The 24,462-nt window shown below is 46.4% G+C and overlaps 3 protein-coding genes across 3 annotated transcripts in view; 1 reads left to right on the top strand and 2 right to left on the bottom strand.

Moving 5' to 3' along the window:
* Nucleotides 1-302, bottom strand: part of LOC137902681 (solute carrier family 35 member E2A-like) — a 5,358-nt gene extending 5,056 nt beyond the window's left edge. The window contains exon 1 of the mRNA XM_068746770.1: nt 38-302. Within this exon, the coding sequence (XP_068602871.1) occupies nt 38-302 (265 nt within the window). The remainder of the gene's footprint in view (nt 1-37) is intronic.
* Nucleotides 303-3,954: 3,652 nt separating this feature from the next.
* On the top strand, nt 3,955-9,809 carry LOC137899505 (uncharacterized). Its single transcript, XM_068743545.1, has 9 exons — nt 3,955-4,059; nt 4,997-5,105; nt 5,185-5,359; nt 7,235-7,380; nt 7,637-7,813; nt 7,886-8,002; nt 8,109-8,195; nt 9,109-9,256; nt 9,444-9,809. Exons 1-9 carry the CDS (start codon nt 4,043-4,045, stop codon nt 9,461-9,463), a joined length of 996 nt encoding a protein of 331 aa, XP_068599646.1. The 5' UTR covers nt 3,955-4,042; the 3' UTR covers nt 9,464-9,809.
* Nucleotides 9,810-9,930: 121 nt separating this feature from the next.
* nadka (NAD kinase a) lies at nt 9,931-24,196 on the bottom strand. The gene is made up of 12 exons (XM_068743535.1): nt 24,154-24,196; nt 22,846-23,019; nt 20,656-20,739; nt 15,604-15,733; nt 15,392-15,500; nt 15,209-15,294; nt 15,030-15,132; nt 14,675-14,817; nt 13,613-13,712; nt 12,918-13,075; nt 12,599-12,681; nt 9,931-12,317 (listed from the first exon to the last, which is right to left on the bottom strand). Exons 2-12 carry the CDS (start codon nt 22,992-22,994, stop codon nt 12,170-12,172), a joined length of 1,293 nt encoding a protein of 430 aa, XP_068599636.1. The 5' UTR covers nt 22,995-23,019; nt 24,154-24,196; the 3' UTR covers nt 9,931-12,169.
* Between the last annotated feature and the right edge of the window lie 266 nt (nt 24,197-24,462).

The following is a 24,462-nucleotide window of genomic DNA, read 5'->3' as shown; positions in this document are numbered from 1 at the left end:
CTCCGGCAGTCGGAGGTGTCTGTAAGTCCGTGTTTACCCAGCATGCTCGGCTCCCCCTCCAGCAGCGACAGGATGTACTTGTTGAGAAACAGGGTGCAGAAGCTGAAGAAGTACCAGAAGCCCAGGTAGACCAGAGATCGCCAGTTCCACACGCCTGACTCCGCCTCGATGACGGTGGTCTCCGTCAGCGTGATCTTCAGCACCGGCTCCCCCGGCAGGCTCCCGCTGCGGACCAGCACCGCCGGCGCCTGCCGCGTGGAGAACGGTGACAGAAGTCGGGCAGGGTGCCTGCCACATGGCATCGTCTCTGCTTTGCCTTAGCACCCCCACCCCCCCCCCCCCCCCACACACCCCCCGAGTCGGGTGGTATGTGGGAGGTCAGGGGTCGATTAGACTCCCTCTTCCGATCAGTCACAACAGCCAGTGCTGACAGAGGTCCGAGTGGCCGTTGTCCTGCAGAATAAAGGTCATCGTGAGATCTTCCGAAGGTCATCGCATGCTGGGGGAAGTTGTAACTGCATTGATGTGTGTGTGAAACAGGCCATTTATCAGCTGTTTGCAACGGGAGGTGTTTTGGGATGTTACAGTCCTGGAGCATCTTACAGCTGCCTGACTTCAGCCCAGGAAAGGTCTCTGCCCTGATCAGAACAACGTCGGTCGCAGCAGTAAGCCCAGAAGTCTTTGGGGGGGGGGGGGGGGGGGGGGGTATTTGTTGAATTGATCTTTTTCAAGTGTTCTTATCCCGTTAGCATAGAACTGACTCAGTTTCAGCACCAAAAGGAGAATGACCGTATTTCATACAACTCCATAGAACCGTCGTAAACGTCTCATTTCAGGCATTTTTTTTTTTTTTTAACTTTGTATAAAACCTGCAGACGTCTTCGTTTGAGTCCTCAGACAGGAGGATGACGGCTCGAATCCCACCAGACACGTCAATCAGTGCAGTTATGTGTGAATGTGCTTCACGATCATAGAGAAGAGGACGAACTCTTACCTCTGTCAGGAGGGAACAAAGGAGCGTGTCCCGCAGGGCTGGTCGCGGAGGTCACCGCGGGGGGCCACCGCGGAACCGGAGCGAACGAGAACCCTGTCTGCACAGGAACCGGAAGCTAAAAGGCCAGCGGGGCTTCCAGCCACGCACTGCAGCCGCTGTTAAGAGCCACCGGTCGCTAGAACACAAGAATGGACATTGCTATCTCTTTCTCCCATTGCACTGATCGTAGTGAGGCGAGGCGTGTCTCCCAAGCTGGGTAGCAAGCTAGCAAGCTAACTCCGGAACACCTACCGGAAGCAGCTTCAAAGTAAAACCTCCGTCCGCGAGTTCGCCACTAACAGAGTGGGACAGACACGCCCTATAGTAAGGATTGCACGGATAATAGTAAGACTTCATTATTTGTTTTTGACTTAAACAAATTATCATTGTATCTAAGAATTAGTAACTCGCACATAAAGCTTTTATTGTGTCGGGAATTGTGAATGTTGTTCCGGTGTGACTTCAGTCCACTTGACGCAGCTGCCACGAGACAACGTTTGAGGTCAGCGCGATGAAGGAGATAGTGAAAAGTGTCGTCAGCAATAGTTGTCGTCATGGAACTGTAAAAACAACCTGTCATTATCAGGACAATCCGGACGACTCATGATGACGTCACACCCAGGCTGTCATCAGACAATCATTAGAAAGTGTGTTCAGATGTGAGTTCACATTTAATTGCTCCAGAGGTTAAATAAAATCAACTGGATGCCTTTTTTTTTAATGTTCAAAGACATTTAAACTCTCATCTGAAATCATTTTTCATTTCTGGCTGACTGATGTGAACTTCTATGTATTTTACCTCCTGTGATGTTACAAATACCTTGTAGCACACACTGCTGGGTCTGACACACCCAGCACTATTGTTCAGTAACTATCGGCCTGTTTACATTTTTACATTTGCCCAAACATCATGTGAGGTTTCATTCCATTGATTCGTGTTCCTTAATGTTGCATCATTATTTAAATATAAAATCTGCTAACCATTGACTGAAGAATGGCTTTGAATACATTATTTTGTCTTATGTGCCGAAGGTGCAAAGCCATCTTGTGTTTGCTAATATTGTCTTCCTACTATTAAAATATCACCAGGCTTTTAAAGTGTCAAATTATCAAATTTACATCTTCCTTCCTATTTTGTATAATTCATACAAAAATGGCTTCACTGCATCTTTTGACTGTCTGTCCAAATTATTAAATGATCGTAAATTCAGCATTCACTGTAAACGGCACAATAACACAGTCATGGTAGAAACAATGTGGTGTGTGTGTGTGTGTGTGTGTGTGAGTGTGTGTGTGAGTAAGCCCTGACTTAGTTGAGATAAATAAATCAGGTACCGAGGAAGCTTTCTGCACGGGTGGATGGGCAGCACCGAAACAACACCTGCAATGGATAAAAAGATCATTAATCTTTACTATAGCACCCGATCGTGGGATATATTTGGGAGCAAGTGGACATTTGTCCTCAAAGCTGACGTGTTAGAAGTTGCCGGGTCCCTGGCCTGCAGTAACCAGTATCTAACAAATGTGGTCTGATGCTATTTGGGCTGCGAACCAATCAGGGTGCCCATGATAACCTCCTTCCATCAGAGCTGGATCACGTGTAGGTAGCTTACCTGGGGAATTCATGGCACCAGGGTGCATGATGGGAAGAACAAAAGCCAACGGAGGCAGTGTGATGCTTTTGGCGATGTTCTGCTGAGGGTCTTACATCGTTGTCAGCATTACTGTGAAATGTACCACCCTACCTGGGCATTGTGGCAGACAATGTATCACCTGTTCTTGAATAGCTGCCTGATGGAAAGGACCTATTTCATCAGAATAAGTCACCCTACCGCAAAGAAAGAAAATGGTTCAGGAATGGTATGAGGAACACGATAATAAAGGCGCTGCTGTTCGTGTCGCTGTTCCACATACCACAGCACACCTTTACTGGAGTAATTTAATATTGGTTTTGGTTTATTTGTATTGTTAAATGTCGATGATTTATGTACTTTCAATGGAAACAAGACCTCAAGGGCTTTTTTGAAATGCTCCTCTTAGACAGGATGTTTGACTGTACTTGTACTGTAATACATGCTACTGTGTGACTGTACTTGTATGCTAACATTCTATCTAATAAATATATTCATCATCATCATCCACGCCTCGATGAGTCAGGGCTGTTTTGGAAGCACCAGGCCCTACCTGTAAATCAGAGAAGTATTTAGGACTCATACCATTATCGCTTTATAGGTAATATTTTAAAATCTATCCATTTACAGAAGTACAACAGTAATTTTTAACATATGGTGGAGTCATTAGTTTCCGAAATATCTAATTCAAGTACAACTAGAAAAAAGGACTTAAGAAAAGAACTGCATTACGATCCACGAAAGGACCAATGGTGAGGCCCTGCCACCTAGTGTACTCGACGAGGCGTGCCCATATGCAACATAAATGCATTGTGATACGTTAGAATTTGTTTTCTGCTCGCGTAGCCGATTTGATCAATACGCTGAACAATTTGTCTTCTGCATACATACTTCTAATCTCTCCTTTCTCCGCTGTACTCAGAGCCATATGTCCACTGCTTTTTGCAAGGTTATTTATAATGGCGTTAATTTTAACCTACTCGGTAGGACAATGAGCATAAAAGACAGAATAAACCAGTTCGAGTTTTAAAACTGCACCAATTAAATTCCGTCCGCTCGCCTCCAGGGGGCAGCAAAGGACCAGGAGGCGGTGGTTAATCAGCAACAGCAGAAGAAGAAGAAGTCTTCTTCCGGTACACTCTACTTCCTGTTTACATTGCGAAGGGAAGTCAACGTGAAACCGAGACCCGCTCTCCTCCAGGGGGCAGCAAAGGACCAGGAGGCGGTGGTTAATCAGCAGCAGAAGAAGAAGTCTTCTTCCGGCACACTCTACTTCCTGTTTACATTGCGAAGGGAAGTCAACGTGAAACCGAGACCCGCTGGAGGAGAGTAACGGGACGCAGGAATGTAAACGGCGGGTTTTACGGGGTTCCCAGCGATGACGGACGAGTTGAGGTGAGGGGAGCAGCTTGTAGTGAACGTTACCCTCGACACAATAACGCTAGATCCAATGAGTTGATCTCAGAGTCCGATGATTAAATACGATTCTTCTTTTAACCTGACACTTGTTGAAAGTCGCTAATAAAGATGATACAATAAATAAAATAAAAAAGTGAATTGAAACGGAGAAATGGTCTCTTGCACGTCCTTTATTTACACCTCAGAATGAATAATAATAATACTAATAATGCCAAGGTTCAATAGGAAATTAATTTTCTTTCCAATTAGATAATTTAGGCTCCTCCAGTCCTGATCGTATTAACGCTCTACAGAGTTTTATGTTTGTAGGATATTGTTTACAGATTTGATTGAGCTCTTTCATTCAATTGAAAATATGCAAAACCCCTTGAAGATCTAAAATGAGTCTAAGTACCTAAGAAACATTGTTGCAGAGAGAAAAAAAAACATGTTTCAGCTTTTATTTGCTTTTGAACAAAAAGTGGCATTTCAAAAATGATTCTGTAACATCCCTAATCGCTGTAAACGGCACCTTGAAAAATCAAGATTCACAGCAGCCGCAGAGAAGGGTAAGAATAACTTTGGACATGCCAGGTTTTGTTCAAATGCAAATGAAAGCTGATAAATCTTTTTTGCATCGTCATCCGTCTGAGAGACTCGTGCATCGTTTCCAATCGAGAAAACAAACTTGCTGCTTGAATAAAAGTAACTAAAAGTCAAGTAGCATTTGCTGTGGTCTGGACAATATTAGCTTACCAGATGACAGTGACAGCGTTGTAGGTGGAGGTATGTGCTCTGTGAGTGTTTGGTAGTTTTACTTGGTCCGTATCTATCATATGTACATGAATGAATATTTATCTCACACTCATTTTGCGCTGTGCATGAAAAAACCTGCATAATCTGCCTTTAACAACTTGATTTCTTTATGTCGCAGTCCTTTGTTGGGCAACCAGATCTCTGGTCAGCCACCGGAGAGTCCAGACCTTCTGTCTCCGAACCTGAGGCCCAGACACCACGAACTCATCCCAACCCCCTGCGGACCGGTGAGCTGCTTTGTGAAGTAGAGGCCAACGTGCCTTTGTTCCTGACGTATTCTACGCTCTCATCGCTGCCCTCTTGCAGATAAAGTCGTGGTCGGAGCTGTCATGTCTGCTCAAGCTCTACTTTTGCTTCACCGTTGCCTCTCTGCTGGTGCTGCTGGGCCTCACCGTGTCCAGCATCTACAAGGAGCACATGAACACAGACGTTTCTGACGAGGACAATTTCACCGTGTCGCTCATCCAGCTTGTCGGACTATGTGAGTACCGGTACCATCATGGCAGAATAGAAAGTCGTTCACCGTCGGCGCCGTCAGGAAGCCGGTTTTCTTGCTACATCCATTTGAGAGGCAGGCGGCAGAAAGCGGAAGTTTTTTTTTTCCTCTTCTTCGTGTTATCATGTGATGAGGTTTTAGGAGGATGTGTGTTTAACCCTAACCCTCAAACAGTTGTAGGAAAATGACAAAAACGTCATCAGAAGTTCAGCAAACTCAGTTTGACACCTTAAACAGTCCACATTTCAGGTTTTAGTTACACTAACAGTGAAAAAAACAGAAAATGTTCACGGTGAAGTTAGACATTAGATGTGTCATCAATAATTCTGAACGAGCTGCACAAGTAGGTTTGTGTTTTTGATGTCGGGTCATTACCCTCGCCGAAGAGGAAGCGAGGGTATTGCAATTGGGTGCGTTTGTCTGTCTGTTTGTCCGTTTGTTTGTTTGTCTGTTTGCTGGTCTGTCCGCGCGCATAACTCAAAAACTAGTAACCTAATCGACTTGGAATTTTTACACAAGCAAGGTTCTGTCCGTGGCTCGGTCCTCCCCGAGAATGGCGTTGATCCGGATCTGGATCCAGATTCTAGAATTATTTTTACATCTGGAATTGTGCCTGTACTGTAAACTGCCACTTTAAGAGGGAGGGACACGAATGGCATGATGGGAAAAAGAGTCCAGAAGGAGTCTTGTAGTACGTTCCGGAGCAGCAAGCTAGAGCAGATTTGGCCCCTCTGATCCGGAAGCCCTGTTTACTGTCTCACAAGATCCAATAGTCTATTGGAGGCGAGGGTCTGCAATCTCTGATTGTCTTTCTAGTTTTATTTGTATCGCACCAAATCACAACCAAAGTTACACAGAGGCACTTACAGTCATGGAGACTGGTGAGGAAAAAGTGCCCTTTAATGGGCAGAAACCTCGAGCAGATCCAAGACTCAAGGTGGGGGCAGCCTTCTGCTCTGACTCGTTGGGTGAGAGACAGATGGGAAAGATAAAGATAGGCCATGAGGTGTGGAGAGAGGAACATGTACAACCATAGTAACAATAACAGTTGTTAGAATAGAAAACTACTGTTTGTAGTATTTATAATAATTACTACAATAACAAAACTCATGCTGATGATGATAATAATAATAATTATAACCAGAAAAGCACTCAGAGAGCAGACATGACAGCTCCGACAACGTTTCTGACGAGGACAATTTCACCGTGTCGCTCATCCAGCTTGTCGGAATATGTGGGGGGGGGGGGACTGAGACTAAGCAGCTCAGTCCCCCCCCCCCCTACATTGATTCAAACCAAAAAATAATCATCCTATATTTATTTTATCTACATTATTAGATGGTATTTATACACCAAACATGAAAAGTTAAAGTGAATCGGAGTTGATGTGTATTTATTTTATTTGTTTCCAATTTTTTTTTAACATGAAAACCACCTGCGCCACCGGGGCGCAGGTGGTTTATATATATATATATAAAATCAAGCATTATTATTATTATTATTAGAGAAGAAAATAAGCAAAAAACTAAACCTCTCAGACTTGATGTGTATTTTTAACTGACCTTTGAATCCATAAATGGGTTTTAATGTTAAAATGTAATATTTTTTCCAGTCATCATTCTGTATCAGATCCAGAAGACATTTTTCATGATAGTTCATATCGGACTCTTTATGACTGTGATTTTTGGTGAGTGAATTGAATGCATATTTTACAGGATGTGTTTTCTAGTTGTTTTTTAAGCCACCATTATACGTGTGTTTAATGCGCCCGTGAATGAGAACGCTGCTTCATGAACGACACAGTACTGGTGTGTGTGTGTGTGTGTGTGTGTGTGTGTGTCTCTGCTCTGCTCCCTGCAGTGTTCTGCATCTACTACATCAGCCGGGGCGTGATGCAGGAGAACAGACAGGAGCTGGTGGCGTTCGTCCTCGGCATCCTGGTGGTGATGGTGCGATCGGTGGTCAACTTCACTGTGCTGGGCTCAGGCGGCAGGCAGGAGCTGCTGGTGGGTGACAGGAGGGGGCGGAGTCTGACGCACAGTGACAGGATTCGTGTAGAAAGTCGACGGGTCCACTTCAGCGTGCGCCCTGAAAGCGAGCCGGCCTCGAGTCAACGCTGCCGATCGCTGTGTCCATCAGGCCGGGAGGAGACGCAGCTCCACCATTAGGGGTCACCATCGCATGTCTAACGGTGAACAGGTTGAATCGACTCCAGCAGTGTGAACAGTCAGTCGTGTGTGTGTGTGTGTGTGTGTGTTGCAGCCTCGTTTCGTGTGCATCATGTGTTTGGGCGTGATCCACGTCGCCTGCACCACACTGCTCATCCAGAGGCCCAACATGATGGCGTTCCGTGTGGGCGGGGCCCTGGAGAGCCTCCAGGAGCAGTACTTCCTGCTGAACTTGTGTTTCTCCATGGTGACCTTTGACCTGCAGGCTCAGGTATCGATTCTGCAGCACGTCTGCCGATCTGTCGCCAGTAAGAGACGGCGGTCTGTTGTTGGTGCGTTTCAGCTGTGTCTCTGCATCCTGATCACGACGACGGACTCGGCCTGGTCCACGGCCAACAGCATCATCCTGGCCGTCGGGGTGGCGTGGGCCCTGCTCACCTCCGCCGTCGGCGCTGTCGCTGTGAGTGCGCTTCATCCATCGTCTCTAGAACCTCTCAAAGAGCTGAACGGATTGTAATCAGCAGGGGGAGGGGGTCTGAAGAATGCGTTGATCTGCTGCTTTTCAGGTTTTAAAGGAAGCCAAGGTCTTAGTTTGGGTCTTCATGGTGCAGAACCTTCCCCAAGTTGCCTTCTTCATTTACCTGATGTACACGGTGAGCGAACAGCGAGTTCCTCCTCCAGGTGTCTGGATCTGCATGAACGTCATGATGATGCGGGTTTTAAATGTTGTTGTCAGAGACTTTACGGAAAGACAGACGTCACGCCAGCACTGCCCTCGGCTGTGCGATGGAATGTAAAACGGGCGCTGTCATTTCCTACAGCAGCTGGGGCGGATGGGTCTAATTTCAGATGAGGATGAATACACATTTGATGATTTGGTGTTCGGTCACAGCAGCAGGCAGTCGGAGGCGCGCAGCAACGTGACCTAACAGGAAGACGCGTCGCATTCAGGCGGCGCCAGAGCTCGTCCGTGAGCGGGAGTCATGAATCTGACCTGCTGGACACCGAGCAGCACAGTTTAATACCTGCGTATTATACCTGCGTATTCACATGAAACTATAACCCGTCGAAGTTCCTACGCCGAACTGACCGCGTTCTTCTCGTCTAGGTGATAAATGTCTGCGTGCAGCTCCATTTACGGCTTCACGGAACACGATGTTCTTGCATGCAGTCATTCAGTTCACGTTCCAAATCACGGCCCGGTCGTAAAGCGTTCCAAAAATCTGTCATTAAATTATGTGGGTATAATAAACGCAGTCGCCAACAGGGAGGGGCTTTCGTTGCACGCCGTCAGATTAGTTTGTAGGGATTAAAAACATCAGATGTGATTTGACACTTGAACAATGAGATTGTTTTCATTGACATGGGCTTGTTTTTTGTTTCACTTGAAGCAGCACAACACAAAAACTTGCTTGACAGGTTTTCAGAATACTTCCTTTCGAGTTGAGAACATGGCTGAAGCTTGATCCAGTCTTCTAAAGCTCCCGCCGTCGGTCTTGTGACGCAGCGACGCACGTCCGTATGACGGCCTGCACCTTCGGGAACGGGTTCGCTTTCTAATTGCAGGTGATACTGAAATGGTTCCAGGACAGCACGTACACGCTGGAGGCGGCCGCCGTCACCGGGGCGCTCATTTCGCTGCTGATCAAAGTGGTTTTGCTCTGCGGCCTCGTCAGGCTGGTGCACAGCTTCGGCCAAGGACTGAGGGAGAGGAGTGAGTATCCCGCTCGGCTTTTCTCGGTTTCAGTTAGGACAAAACAGACAGACCACATGAAGGGGGTATTAACTAACCGGCGTGTCTTCACTGATTTCTAAATATCCTGAACCACTTCCTCCATGTCGTCTCGATGACGTCCCGTTTTCTGGGAAATAAGTTGATGTTGCCTTTTGTAAACTTTCAGTGTTTGCAGCCAGCAAGTGATAAAATATCTGGACGCTTGCTGCATCCTGAGGCCGGGGGGGGGTTTCAGAGCTCACCTGCAGGCCGTGGAGCTCGTTTGTTCGACGTCATCCCAGAAATCATCCCCAATCGAGCATCAATAAAGCAACACAGTTCCATGTCGTCGTGCCTGAATGTGTAACGTGAAGCACCCAGAATCAGACTGCATAAAATGCCTTAGAAGATTGGAGAATGGTTTTTAATGTGAATGTTGTTCATCGGCACAAAAATATGTTTTTTGTACAGCCAACATCCTATTTCCAATGAGCCTTTAATCTTAAAATCTGCTTTTTCTTTCCTATAAATTGCAATAAAAATCGAGTTACTATAGGTTGCTTTACTCTTTTTTTTTATCCTAAATGTGATCTGCATTGATTTCACTATGTCTTTGGAACACTGGAATCTTACCTGCATTTCTTTTTTTCATTGAAGGTTCTTAATAAAATTTCAAGGCTGATTGCTTGGACGTTCTATTCGACACAAGACACGGAACACGTTGATAAAATAGACGCGTCAACAATTCCTGGTTATATTTTGTCTTTATTAAAGTGCATTGAAAAAAATATCAGGATTTATGTCAGAAATATTAACAAAATTACAGATTAAAAAAAAAAAGTTTGAGGCCGTACAAAAGTTGAAAAGCACTTCAGGAGTTGACAAAGCTTCATAGAAAGAAGTCAGAATTGTGTCTTTGGGCTCATTGGGACTCGCGTTTGAAGCAAACTGCAGCAGATTCCAGCGTCTCTTTCGAGACAGTTTCAAGAGCTCCATCTGAAATCTGAACGACTCAAGTAGATCTGGAATGCATTTTGAAGAAGGATTTGGCTCTCTCTGAAGGCACTTTACTGCATTCAGAGAAATCAAACAAGAAAAAGAAAGAACTGAAGAATTGATTCCTGTACAAAAGTCTCCAATGGACATATTTTCAGCAACAATGCATTGTAAACGGATTATTAGACATACTCTACATAGAAGAGGAATGATTGCCTTTTCTGCTTCTCCAAGCTCCGCTGGTCCATTAGAGCGACGACAACACACATATATTTCTATGTACATCAACCTTTAAGTGTTCCGCACAAACCGGGCTTTATAACTGATGAGAACTGATCCACCAATGCCTTAAATAATTCCTTAATGGAGAGACACAAAACCTCACATTACCCACGGCCCACACACACATCAATAGAGAACCAACAGAGCTCAGCGATGGCTTCGGGCACATGAAAAAAAAACTGGCTGGATTCAATGCAGCCTTGTGTCTCCTGCCCAACATGCCGACCACACACTACGCAAATCACAAGTCATGTGCTGCAAAGCAGCGTGGGTAACATAAAAACGCACAAATCAGATCTGTGCAGCTTCATCTGATGACGACCTTGAGAAGAAGCTCCCGACATTGATGATGCTAGCTTAAGGCACAGGCTACAGCCACGACTGCTATTGGCAAGAAGGCCAAGTGGAAAGCTGCTCTTCCCACCTACAGCATCTGTCTTCTATTGATCACATCAGCGTCTTCTGATTTGATTAACAGAAGCCGATCAGCTTTGAGTGACAGAACCAGCGTGTGTTGTTTATTAGATGTGACCCCGTCTGAGAGCAAGTGGTGGAACTGTACCTGATATAACCCAGAGAAGTGCAATCACTGCCATCCAATAGCTGACTGTTCTCTTAGTCTCATATTATATTATTATATATTACTTACTGACATTAAGAGTCAAAATGCTTCCATTTACAAACTGCATTTTGACTTTGAGGTCAATTTCCATCATATCAAGAAAAATACAGACAATCCAGAAATGATAGTGAGGCCAAACTCCATTCACTAATCACCTGCAGTTAGTTACGTGTGCAACCCTGGTTCTATGAGTAGCATGAGGCTCAAAGAGGGTGAAATAAAAGGGTTTAGAAATCAATGAGATATTTTATTTATATTTTTTTCCCAGTCAAAGTTTTTTTTTAACATTTGATTTTAATTTTGATACATGTTTAATTTAAAGTGTCCATTTTTAACCCAATTCCACAATTATTTTTTTTTGACATCCAGCTGAGCTGAGATCAGTACAAAGTCACTATTCCTAAAGTCGGACCTCCACTTCATTGATTTTCTTTCATTACAAACTTTATCTGAAATCAGGCCGAAACCAGGAAGGGATCAGAATTCAAGCAGTATCCTCTTCCAAAACGCAGAACAAGGTTATTCTTTGTAGAGTTTCTCAGCGTTCTCGTTAAATATCTCGTCTTTGTGCTGTAATCAGTTACATTTAGGTTAAAAATCGTTGCATTCTGGCTGGCATTTTAAATCACGCCCATGCTTTTGTGGAAGTGGGGTTGAACTCAAGACAGCATTTTGTTATTTGTCCCTTTTAATTTCCTCTTCAGTCAAAAATAATTGAGGACACCGATTTGATCTTATTGACTTTGTTCATTTAGAGTGTTTTGTTTAACAGCTTTAATAACTTACTTATTTAAAAATGACTTATTTCACCGAGTAATTAAGAATGAGGAGTTTGCCTCAGTTTTCCTGCCACACATTCATTCTGGATCACGGAAGTTTGGAGCCAGCGCTTCTTTCCTTACAACAGCACTGTGAGGAATCACAAAGAAACGACGGCACAGCGTTCGATCGAGCCGAACCGAGGCCTAGAAGTCCAGGAGACCCTGAAGAAGACTTTGAGTGCGAAAACTCCCTCAGAACTCTTCATCCTCCGAGCTGAGGTAGTTCTGCTTCTTCCTCACGTTCCAGTGTAAACACTGGGAAAGGCTCTCGAACCAGTCGTTGACCGGGTCCCGGAAACAAATGGAGGGAACAGGGAAGCAGGACGTCGTGATGCTAATGCTGAAAAAGGAGTGGGGTGGGGGGGGGGTGGGGAGTGCTTTGTGTTACAAAGGTTGGAAAGTATGAATAAGGAAAATCCAGATTTGTGCAATCCAAAATACCAAAGAGGGTGTGTGTTGACATGTGACACTGAAACTTCCTTGTGAGGCAACAATGGGGTTTTGTTCTTCCAATTACCCGAAACGATGTGCCGCTCGGTGAGAGAACCAGGAAGCAGGTTCGCTCAGGATGTCACGTTAAACTCATTATCCCTCGCCGGGGACGTGGGTATGTGGACTAACCTGTCTCCGTGGCAGATCTCTTGTCTCTTTCGTCCATCAAAGGAGACCCAGGCTGTGTTTCGGGCATCACGCGAGAGCATAATCTTAAACACAAGAAAAGAAAACATGAACGCTAAATTCAATACTCGGTCGCGATGCATCTCGAACATAATGGCCCTTTATAAACTCCTTCTTCATCAAGTTAAGTGCAGCTGAAGAGGAGTCGCTTCTGCGATGCCAATTGGGCAGAGGAGGAAGACAAGCAACAAAAATACATCGGACATCAATGGCGGACTTCTGATTCCGGCCAAAACCAAAGTGAAACACTCGGTGTGAATACCTTGAGCTCCACCCCGGCAGGCACCACGATGGGCCTGAAGGACAACGAGTGGGGGCAGATGGGGGTGATCATGATGGCCGGCACGTTGGGATGGATCATGGACGCCCCCGCCGCCACGGCATACGCCGTGCTTCCTGTGGGCGTGGACACGATCACGCCTGACGGGGCAGAGAGAGACGCGTTGTGTTCAATTCACCGGGTGAGAATGTAAAAACGTTGAAACGCAACGCATGAAAAGCTTCATCCCAGTGAAAGGAAACTTACTTTAAAATGATGAAATATATGCAAACCTCTATTTTTAATTCTAATTTAAAACAGTTTATAGGGTGAGCCTCAAATACAAACCTCGTTTCTTCCTTAAGAGTAGGTATATTGTTGCCATGGAAATGCAAAAATGTTCTAAACAGCAAAAGACCCGACGGCAGATGATGTGCAAACAATTTGTTAAAGACGGCAGATGATAGTTTTTAAGTTGTGTTCTAAGCAGTCAACACACAAAATAACAAAAGCTTCATATTTCCCCCCAAAACAAGACAAATAATAATGTTAAAAATATACGTGGGCGTGTTTCGCTCAGGCGCCCCAAAATATGAAGCCTTCGGCAGCCACAGCGACGTCCAACAGCGATCGGGCAGCCTGCTGCTGGACGGAGAGGATCTCTGGACGACGAGCCGAGAAGATGACCCGACACTCACCGTCTCCCTGCACCGTGGTGATGAGGTGACCATCGAGGAACAGGTCCACATTGGACAGATAGGAGGACGGTCCTCTGTCCACCACCACCTCATTCAGCACCTGCAGGACAAGCACAGGAAGCAGCCTTCACGTGTCAGTCGGACCCTGGCGTTACGGCGGTTTTGGGGTGCGAACGTCAGTCGGACCCTGGCGTTACAGCGGTTTTGGGGTGTGAACGTCAGTCGGACCCTGGCGTTACAGCGGTTTTGGGGTGTGAACGTCAGTCGGACCCTGGCGTTACAGCGGTTTTGGGGTGTGAACGTCAGTCGGACCCTGGCGTTACGGCGGTTTCGGGGTGTGAACGTCAGTCGGACCCTGGCGTTACGGCGGTTTCGGGGTGTGAACGTCAGTCGGACCCTGGCGTTACGGCGGTTTCGGGGTGTGAACGTCAGTCGGACCCTGTTGTTACGGCGGTTTCGGGGTGTGAACGTCAGTCGGACCCTGTTGTTACGGCGGTTTCGGGGTGTGAACGTCAGTCTGACCCTGGCGTCACGGCGGTTTCGGGGTGTGAACGTCAGTCTGACCCTGGCGTTACGGCGGTTTTGGGGTGTGAACGTCAGTCGGACCCTGGCGTTACAGCGGTTTTGGGGTGTGAACGTCAGTCGGACCCTGGCGTTACAGCGGTTTTGGGGTGTGAACGTCAGTCGGACCCTGGCGTTACGGCGGTTTCGGGGTGTGAACGTCAGTCGGACCCTGGCGTTACGGCGGTTTCGGGGTGTGAACGTCAGTCGGACCCTGGCGTTACGGCGGTTTCGGGGTGTGAACGTCAGTCGGACCCTGTTGTTACGGCGGTTTCGGGGTGTGAACGTCAGTCGGACCCTGTTGTTACGGCGGTTTCGGGGTGTGAACGTCAGTCTGACCCTGGCGTCACGGCGGTTTCGGGGTGTGAACGTCAGTCTGACCCTGGCGTTACGGCGGTTTTGGGGTGTGAACGTCAGTCGGACCCTGGCGTTACGGCGGTTTCGGGGTGTGAACGTCAGTCGGACCCTGTTGTTACGGAGGTTTCGCGGTGTGAACGTTACCTGGTACTGCACGGCTTTCCTGCTGCTCTCAACGTCTCCGTTTGTCAGGATGATGCCCTTTTCATCCACTCTGGCTTTCTTCTCCCAGTGAGCTTTGTGCACCCGCACTTTCAAGCGACTTCTCAGGACGATGGCAGTGTTGCCTGGCAGTGCATGAAATTATTTTTATTTTATTTTTTTAAAGTCTAATTTAGATCTAAAATCTCTTTAAGAAGAGCATCGTGCCGATGCATTCAAAATATTCAGTCACTTAAAGGAGCCTTAACGACCAGTACGACAAATCCCAGCCTGAATGTAAACAGCATTTAAGCTGCAGAACGGCAGAGCCTGGCAAACGGTTCAGAACATTCTTCACCTTCAACAATTTGGGCGACCTGAGACTGGTACGTGTCGAACTTGAAAGGCGTCAGGAAGCCCAGCGAGCCGAGCTGAAAAGCCATCACTGGTGGAACGCTCTCCTGCAAATAAGGACAGGAGGACGGCTGCAGTAGGCCACGGCAGTCAGGAGACCTCACGAAGCTCCCAGCTACACACCTGGAAGAGCGACGATGCGTAGAGCAGAGTCCCATCGCCACCCAGGCAGATGATGAAGTCGACGCGGTTGGAGATGTCGTCCAGATCTGAGCACAGGGAGAGAGAGGGGCGAGCCTCCTGAATACCTGAGCCGACATCCTAAAGGATTTTGATTTAAGCAACAAGACGATCTGGTTTTCACACCTTCCCTGAAGGTGCAGAAATTCTTAGTTACGGCCCCGAAGTTTTCGTCACCCGAAATGGCTGGATCCTCCAAAACCTTCTTTTCTACGTAAACGATCAATTTTTTCACCTACAGCAACACGCAGACAAAACACAACAACAACAACAGCAGCGCAGCATTAGCGATACATCTGCAGTCCGTGTCTGCAGTCCGCTGGACGCCTGGAACCGACCTCCGTGAGGAACACGCAGAGCTCTTTGAAAGGCAGCAGCAGACTGGCATCTCGAATCTTCTTGATGACAAGGACACTTTTTGGTGGCTTGTTCCACGTCAGTCTCTGGCTGGCAGGGTCCTGAATGTGCCTGAACACACAAGCACAACAGCCAGGTGAGGGGGGGGGGGGGGGCAATAACTAATCATTAATTCAGATCCTGGATGAATTAAGATTATTGCTCAGCACAGTCAGGACAGCCTGTCCACTTTAAACCAAAGGCTCCCTGGCAGAAAGACCCAAATAAACCCCCCACTGTCGTAGCCTCGAGATAAAAGCCAGGACAGAAATGTTAGTGGGGGGGGGGGGGGGGTCAATTAAGTCCCTGAACCTTTTTGTAGATGCTCTTGAAGGAGAAACAAGACAAAACTAAGAGTCGGCATTAAAATCCAGAGCGCCAAAGAAAATCAAAAATCACATTTTAGTAGCTAACGGCTACAAACCCAGCACAGACAGGACCGGTACACACCACAGACAGTACCAGTACACACCACAGACAGTACCGGTACACACCACAGACAGGACCGGTACACACCACAGACAGTACCGGTACACACCACACACCAGCTCATGCTCTGCCACACAGAAGCTGCCGATTGGAAAACAGGCCGAGTCTAGTTCAAGAATCTAGTCCTGATCCTGATCCTGACTTCCTTTCTACACTCGCGTCGGCTGCATCGCTCCCCGACAGGTCGAGCAGCACAACCTTCAGCTTCTCCGACTAAACGAGAGAACGACGAGACGATTATCGACTCGGACCTGAAAAGCGCTGCCACAGATCGACTCAATTCCGTTACATCAGAATTTGCAAGCGTGACACAGTCAAGCTTGTTTCAGCACACACTAGTTCCCTCCGTTCACGCGCAGCCGCTGGAAATACGTCCCCACAGTTTGTGACCCGGGGACGCTGCATTCACCCGGGGACGCTGCTTTAATAAATAATTTCACACATGTTCAGTAAAACAATTACAGTAAACACTGTGGCAGCGATTGTGACTACCTGGAGCAAGAAAAAACAAGATGAGACACGAGACGCATCGACGTCGTCTCCCTGAGAACGTAACACCGGCCGACGTGCAAACGACACCAGAAAGAATCATCCGAGCACGTATCCTTTTCTCAGGCTCTCTGAGCGCTCGGATTCAGAGGCAGCGGACGCCGGTATCAGAACGCGCTGCGCCGCAGAGGTTCTAGTGCAGGCGGGACTACACAGATTACACGAGGACAGACAGACGAGTGAACCCGCGCTAACCCGGATTCAAATGCAAACACAGGAAGCAAAGCAAATCTTCATTGGCGTTTCAAGCACAGCAAATTGATCATTTCATGGTCGCTCTGCTCATCCGACCGCTTCAAAGCTCCCACAGCGCCCCCCCCCCCCCTTCATTCCCTGACCCTGGGTCCACACTGCTACGACAAGGCTTGATCTGTAGCGTCTGAACCTTGACATCAGCCCAACGGGGAACGCCATACATCCGTTTCACGCTGCGACACCGACGCTCGCCTGCAGGCGGTCTTGAGCAGGAACGGCGTGCTGTCAAAGATCAGCTCAGATCTACGAGACGGGATCGCTGCTCTCACCATTTCCACACTTTGTTCTCATTGTTGCTGCCGGGAGCGTCCTGCAGGATGCACTGGTTGTACTTCATGGCTGCACACATGTAAGGATGCGGCGTCAGGTCGCCTCAGGGGATCGCCGCTCGGCCCCGGTGGCTCATTCTACCGCCAACAACTTCCTCCAACGCTGCACCTCGTAGAGCAGCAGGAACAACTGAGCCAGTTCACGCGTTGTGGCTGAGAGGCGTGAGTCAACCGCCGGTCGTCTGTTCTCGCGCTGCGGCGGAGCTCCGGGATCAGCCGACAGCCCCCCCCACCCACCCACCCCCCCTTCCAGCTGGATTCACCCAGGATATATTTATCCTGCTCAGGGCTTAGCGGTAAAACCGTCCCGACACACTCTGCTGCTCAATTTAAGCTCTAGCTCATCTTAAAGGCTGACTTCATCTCAGCCCCCGCCCACGCCGTCATGCTGACCACGCCCACTTCTGGGAAGGGCTGTCCTCATTGGACAGGTGTGACTCTAAACAGTCCCTAAAACTAGAACATCCACCGGAACAGAGCCAACTCGTTCAACCACAATGCGTCTTCCTGTATAAAGGATTACGGAAATGACTTTTTCAGGGGATCGAGAATGCATGAGAAATACACCACGGTCTCCAGTTCATCCCATTCAGGACTTCTTTTGTTTTTTTAAAGCTTCAACTTTATCTTTTGTAAAGCCTGAAAAACAAGACTTTTTATTTCAGGACCAAGTGAGAACAATTCAACCAGGCGACAGAAAGGGAAAGTCCTGGGTGAGAAATAACAGCGAGCCTGCAGTCCGTCACCGTTACCGACTGGTGCAGCCAGTCAGTAACATTTAACCCATTGATGGACTCTCGTCAAAGCATAATGTCACATACTGGAAAAGGCTGTCATGTGTAAACTCACTTTGAGATAGCGCTACTTCAGATAGGAAGGAAACATGCTTTTCCACACAAGTCTTTGACTACCTCTACTTTCGGCTTGTCCCGTGAGGGGCCGCCACAGCAAATCAGCCTTCTCCACTTCACCCTGTCCTTTGCATCGTCCTCCCCAACACCAGCCACTCTCATGTCCTCCCTCACTGCGTCCATGTATCTTCTCCTGGGTCGACCTCTAGCCCTCTTCCCTGGCAGTTCCATCCTCAGCATCCTTCTACCGATATAGTCCCCGTCTCTCCTCTGGACATGTCCAAACCATCAAAGTCTGGTCTCTCTGAGCTTGTCTCCAAAATGTCTACCCTTCACTGTCCCTCTTATTGTCTCATTTCTAATCCTATCCAACCTGGACACTACAAAATTCTTTGACTGGGAGTAATTAATGGTTCAATGTGGAAATGGCACCAGGAAACGAGCGGAAGCTACCGACTAAGTTGTCAGGGTTAATTACACAATTCAGTTTCAAAACAAATCCGCACACAGAGGCTTGATGTGAGGCCAGGACTCGGCGTGTGTGATCGACTACTCTCTGAACCGCAGCGTGTTTGTTCGTGAAGACCAACAAAACCAAAAACCAACGGCGTAGGGGCTCGGTCTGAAACTCGTTAAAACGTTTTATTTGGTTTCCTCTCTGGGTGTGTTTGCAGAATCTTTGTAGGCCAACTATACAAATTCCCCAACTCCTGATGACAAAGTCAATGCTACACATCCGATGGTACTGCAGCCACACCTGTCAGCAGCAGAGAGTGCAGTTTAAAGCTCGGACAGACCGGTTCAACGCCTTCGACCTCTGATCACAGCTCAGAGCGTCCTTCCATTACAGCAGCCGAATGCTAACAGTGCAGGGAGCCACTCCTGGGACGAGAGGTAAACAATATGACCAGGCAGGGGGTGGGGTTGGTAAAGTTAGTTCCAGTTAGACACTGGAAAAAGATGTTATCAGACTTCCTTTGCTCGATGATCGTTAATGACGCAGCTGTCCTGGCGTAGTCTAATAATAAATCATTCGCAGTGGTCTTATGTCAAATGCAAACATTAACAGACAATAAACAACATTTTGTTCATAAATTAATAATCAACATCTCTGTAAAATAAATTATTTATTTTAAAACAAAAATCCTTTCTAATAAGGAATAATTATAATAAAAAAACTCGATTCCAGTTACTGCGCATGCAGTCGTCTGTGCGTCATTACGCACAGAAGTCACTTTTCAAAATAAAACATCTTCAGACTGATAATGAATAATAAAAAAAAAAGAATTCTAATGTTCTGTGCGGCCCGGTAACAAATGCCTCACGGACCGATGATGCACCGCCGGGCCTGAACACACGACTTCTCCTTCTTGCCTGTTCGACCAGCACCGGGTTTCGTTCATCGCATCTATAATCATCTTGTCTTTTCATTCGACAAAGGAAACTCCCTCAAACAGTACGGCTGTCTTTCAGAGTCACGTTCAAGCAGCTGTTTGAGCTACAAACAAAAAAAAAACAGAAAGAACAAAAAGTTTAATTCAGGGCAATCTGTGAATGAGCAACCAGACATGTTGCCCGACTGGTTTCAGGGGGCTCCAGGCGATCCACGCCGATCGTGTTCTCAAGTGCACCCGGGTCAGGTGACAGACCAACGCTCCTCCGTCATGCTGATAACTTGTGGAAATATTCAGAACTGTTGTCAATCCTGAATGTGGGAGTGGAGCTGACTCACTTTCTGAACACCGATATTACTTTCATTGGCATCATGTGGGAAATGCGGTTTGACTAAAATGCAGCAGCGGGGACTTGTCAAACAAAAGTTCTGGTGTTGTGGAATGTGTAATAGATGCAGAATTACAACACACAGAAATACTGAAGCGATTCTGGTTCTTCCTCAATTCCTTTGTAGACTCACATCTTGAATGTAGTTTCAGCTTCCCAAAAAAAAAACCCCCACTGGTTGGTCTCGCGATCACGTCATCGTGCTGAAGTCTCAAAGGTTACGCGAGATACGAGCAAAGTAGAAGGTCGAGCTTCTCACAAGCGTCCACGTTTAGAAGAAGGATGTTGGAGCCTCAGTTATGTCATCAGGAAGTGATCGTTTATACACACGAGGGCCAAAGTCTTTGTCAGTTTGCATATGAGGAAGTAAACAAACTGCTGGCCGTCTCTTCCGTGTTGGGAAAATCTTGATAGTTAGCTCCTTGTACTTTCTCAGTAATTGATATAGGCTTGTGCTGTGGGTAAAATGTATTTTCAACATGACGTGTATTCAATGTGAGCGTTTTTGGCAGATTTCCACATTTCCGCGTGCTTTTCTGACTTCCATTATTTCATTTCTTTTGGGGAACCCACGGCTCAGGCTTCCTCTACGGCAGATTTGTACGAAACATAAGCTGCTCTGATGAAAGCGTGACTCGCCACCTCGACGCTGGACCAGAAAAATTGAACTTTGACAAGTCTAAGACCAAAACAATAACAACAAACAGAAAGACACTCTGGTGTCCCTGTCCTGACTTACATTACTGCGTGTGGATTCTGGAGCATGCATGCCTTTGGGCCGAACGTGGTCACAGGGCTTGGTCCATGAAGAGACTGAGTCCTCCTGAAAGAGAAGAGGACATTAAGTATTTAAGAATAACCCTTTATTTATTAGGTTTTTTTGGAAGCAATATGTAAAGTTATATTAAATCATTTATAGGACACAGCAACTTGAACAGAAGAAGAGTTCCCTGTGAATCCTTATTCCCATCTAGAAAAGTCCACCTATTCTCCTTCTCCGCTCCAGCGACGTGCCGGACGAGGGACATGTCAAACAGACGTTGGCTTCACGTCCACGACTCTATCATCTCCTTTTTCCACTATTCAAGACAATCAAGGTTTTTTTGTTTGCATTTAAGGTCAGCGTTATATTTATTATATGTCTAAACACACCGTTTCTCCTAAACGTAATTTCCCTGTTTTGAAGAAACACAGCGAGAAGTGACGCTACAGTGACTGAGACACTCGGAGACCACCTGAGGACTTTATTCTTCATCAGCAGATATCAGATGGGTCAATTATATTGTATAATACAACAGTTAAAACATGCCAAATGATCTCGCCCCTTTCATGCTGAGCAATGAGTCTGGAACCTTTACTCAAAAACGTTCCACGGGTGTTTGCAAAAGGTAAAGATGCATTGTGAAATGTCAGAAAAGCAAACACTGCGTCTGCAACCGATGAAGTAAAGTCCGATAAATTCAATAACCACTAATATGACGGGCGTCTTTATGTACTATGAACAAAGCTATTCTCTGCAATGGCAGCACACCCCATCATATCAGAGGCTCAGACATCAACAGGCTCCTAAAGCGCCATGAATCAATGACAGGTGTAGCTTGGAGTGACTGATATGCAGAGTACTCAGACTTTTGATACTATTTTAGTAAAAAAAATTAGCATCATCACCGTCACTGGCAATTTCTTTAATTTGAATAAACCATTCACATGACAGAACTGGATGGATGGTTCCATCGTTACACATGAAGCAGCAGCTAGACCCACGTCTTCTGCAAAAAATAAATAAATGAATAAACTGAGTCGAAAAAATAAAGTTCAACCAGACAAAATAGAGGTTCTGTTTCACAGTCTGATTAAATTCAATGATCCAGATTAAATGTGAGGCTACAAGCCTCAGCGTTATCTTCGATTCAGATGAGAGATTCAAGACATTGATAAAAAGGAGATCAAACAATAAAAAAAGAAGTTCCTGAACAAATGAATCATGCATTTATCTCAAACCAAATTGATTAAGGTTAAAACATGAAACCATTCTCCGCCTTCCTCCGATGAGGAATGATTTAACGCCACGTAACTATTAACTAAACAAAAGAGAATTCCTCGCTACTCAAATTTGGAATTTTATTTACCTAATTTCATGAATCACACTTTTTTGATGTTACCAAAACCAGAAGTGTTATTCCTAAACGAGGGTAAACTCAACCACACCGTATTTGTGGGGGGGTGTTTCAACACGCTGGGTAACTAAGCGTCTTCATTTCCTCATTTATGCACTAATAACGACAGAGCTCTGATCGAACATGTGGAAGATCTTCACCAAAGCTCACTCCTTGGAAGAAACCTCATCACTGCGGTGACAAGCAGACACAACAATGACTGAATGAACATTTCAGGCCCCATTTGTCGTGTTTTCTCCATGCATGCGCGCACACACACACACACACGCACGCCTTACAAATGTTTGAGATGGTGCAACGCAGATCTCGTGAAAAACCTGTTTCAAAAGTGCTCTTCCAGAAACTTTAATCGACAGCGGCTGTTGTGTAACAGCTTCAGGGCAATAACTCAACCAGGCCTGTCAAAGGATGCGTTGCTTCGGATCGCAATGCCCAAACATGCTCACGGAATGTTCCTTATAGAAAATGACGTCAGTAAAGGTGTTACGAACGGCTTGATAGCAGACAAAACGCCGATAACGACACAAACAGACTTCGCATACAATACAGAGAGTGAACAGATATCTATGAGGATTTGGAGAGGGAGGCGAGATGATTCTCAATGAAACCCGACTCCTGTCTTGTGGACAGAAAGCAAGCCGGTTTAATACTGTGGGACACCCGTGTTTATATCTACTAATACAATTCAACATACAGGCTTGTTGTCGCCTCGGAGAGGTCAGGCTCCAAGTCAGCCCCTGATCATGACTGACCTGTAGTCGGAGGAACCGGTGGCCGAGGAGGCGCTCAGGCTCCGGGTCTTCCCGCTCAGGCGAGTCAGCCCGCGGCAGGCGGCCTCGCCTCCATCACATGTGGGACAGTACGGGGCCGCGTCGACTCTGAGCTCCTCTCTACCGTCCATGTCACGCAGCCAGGCTTCGAATAAACTGCTGACAGAGCAGATCAAATATCAGAGGTTACCACGGATACAATCAACAGATCACACAGAGACGTGATAGTTGGGGAGGCAGGAGAAAACATCTTTATAATGGATGCTTCATGAAAAGGTTATAACACCGCATAAAACATTAGTAGCGATGTTACGAGCCGTGTCGAACCGCGTGGGGGGAGTTTCCACGAGGCGCGGATCGAGGATTGCTTCATTTCGGGGAGGAAGCGAAAACGATGACGTCCGAAGCCTCGCTGCCACGTGACTGATTTGGGAATCGTTCAGACGTCAGCGTCTCTGGAGTACTGGGAGATGCAAAAACTAGAAAAGCAGATGTATACTTGATCCCGAAGGAAGTTCTGTATAACCGAACGCTTCACCTTGATCTATAGTGACCCAATTTATATAATCTGTACCCTGTGAAAGCGTATTTAATATTTTAGTTTAGAATCAGAATACTTTAATAATGATCCCAAAGGGAAATGATCAGCTCCACTCAACAAACTCAGAATTACGACATCAACAGTACGCACATAGTGCAGAAAACAATATTAAGTAATATTTAAAAAGCAATGGAAGGTTTACGCACGCAGTGAGAGTCCATTCAGGAAGCGGCCAAATAAAGTTTTTTTAAAATAACCTTTATTTAACCAGGAAGTTCCATCTATGCTCCATGGACGTCACCAAAACTTGTGTCATTTCATTATATACGGGTACACAGATATTAAAAATAATGTTAAATCCAGAACGTTGAAAAAATAAGTGTAAAGAAGCACATTAGCGATATTTATGTCAAACCTTTCCTCGAGATGCTTGCTAACACCAGCCACCTGGATAAATAACTAGCTACCGCTAGCACCATACCGTTCACCTCATGCTACAGCTAAATGAGGCTAGTACCTTAACGTTAGCTAGCTAGCATCACAACTTCAATTTTCCATTTTGTAATCGCTGTTAGCTCAAACAAGACGTCGAAACGAGATACGTGACTGTTTAGCGAACGAATGGTGACAGAGACAGCAAGTGAATGGGCACAGTGAGCTAACCTTGCGTAAATCTAGCTAGTGTGCTAAGCTAGTATTTAGCCATGATCATTTCCGATAATATCCTCCATAAATGTGATCAACAGTACCTTTAACTCACAACGCCACAGGTGACAATTAAAACCTGGGTCGTAGCAAACTGTCGGAAGATCAGAGCTTCTCCATTATTCCGTTACATAATGATATGTTTCCTGAGAACTGACACAGCGCGGCCCTCCTCTGGAGCCATTTGCGCATGGCCGCTGGCTCAGGACAATGAAACAGAGCAGAAAGGAGCCTCATTGGCTGGGCTAGCCTCAGTGGGCGGAGCTACGCCTCCGGTCAAAACAGAGAATCAACGAGGCGAGTTCGAACCCCATGCCAGGCCGGTGTTGTTGATGCGTCATTTGACACCTGCA

Source organism: Brachionichthys hirsutus, chromosome 2, assembly GCF_040956055.1.
Source record: "Brachionichthys hirsutus isolate HB-005 chromosome 2, CSIRO-AGI_Bhir_v1, whole genome shotgun sequence".
In the NCBI taxonomy this organism is placed as follows: domain Eukaryota; kingdom Metazoa; phylum Chordata; class Actinopteri; order Lophiiformes; family Brachionichthyidae; genus Brachionichthys; species Brachionichthys hirsutus.
The sequence above is the reverse complement of the archived record's forward strand: the minus strand, read 5'-3'. Positions and strand labels throughout refer to the sequence as shown.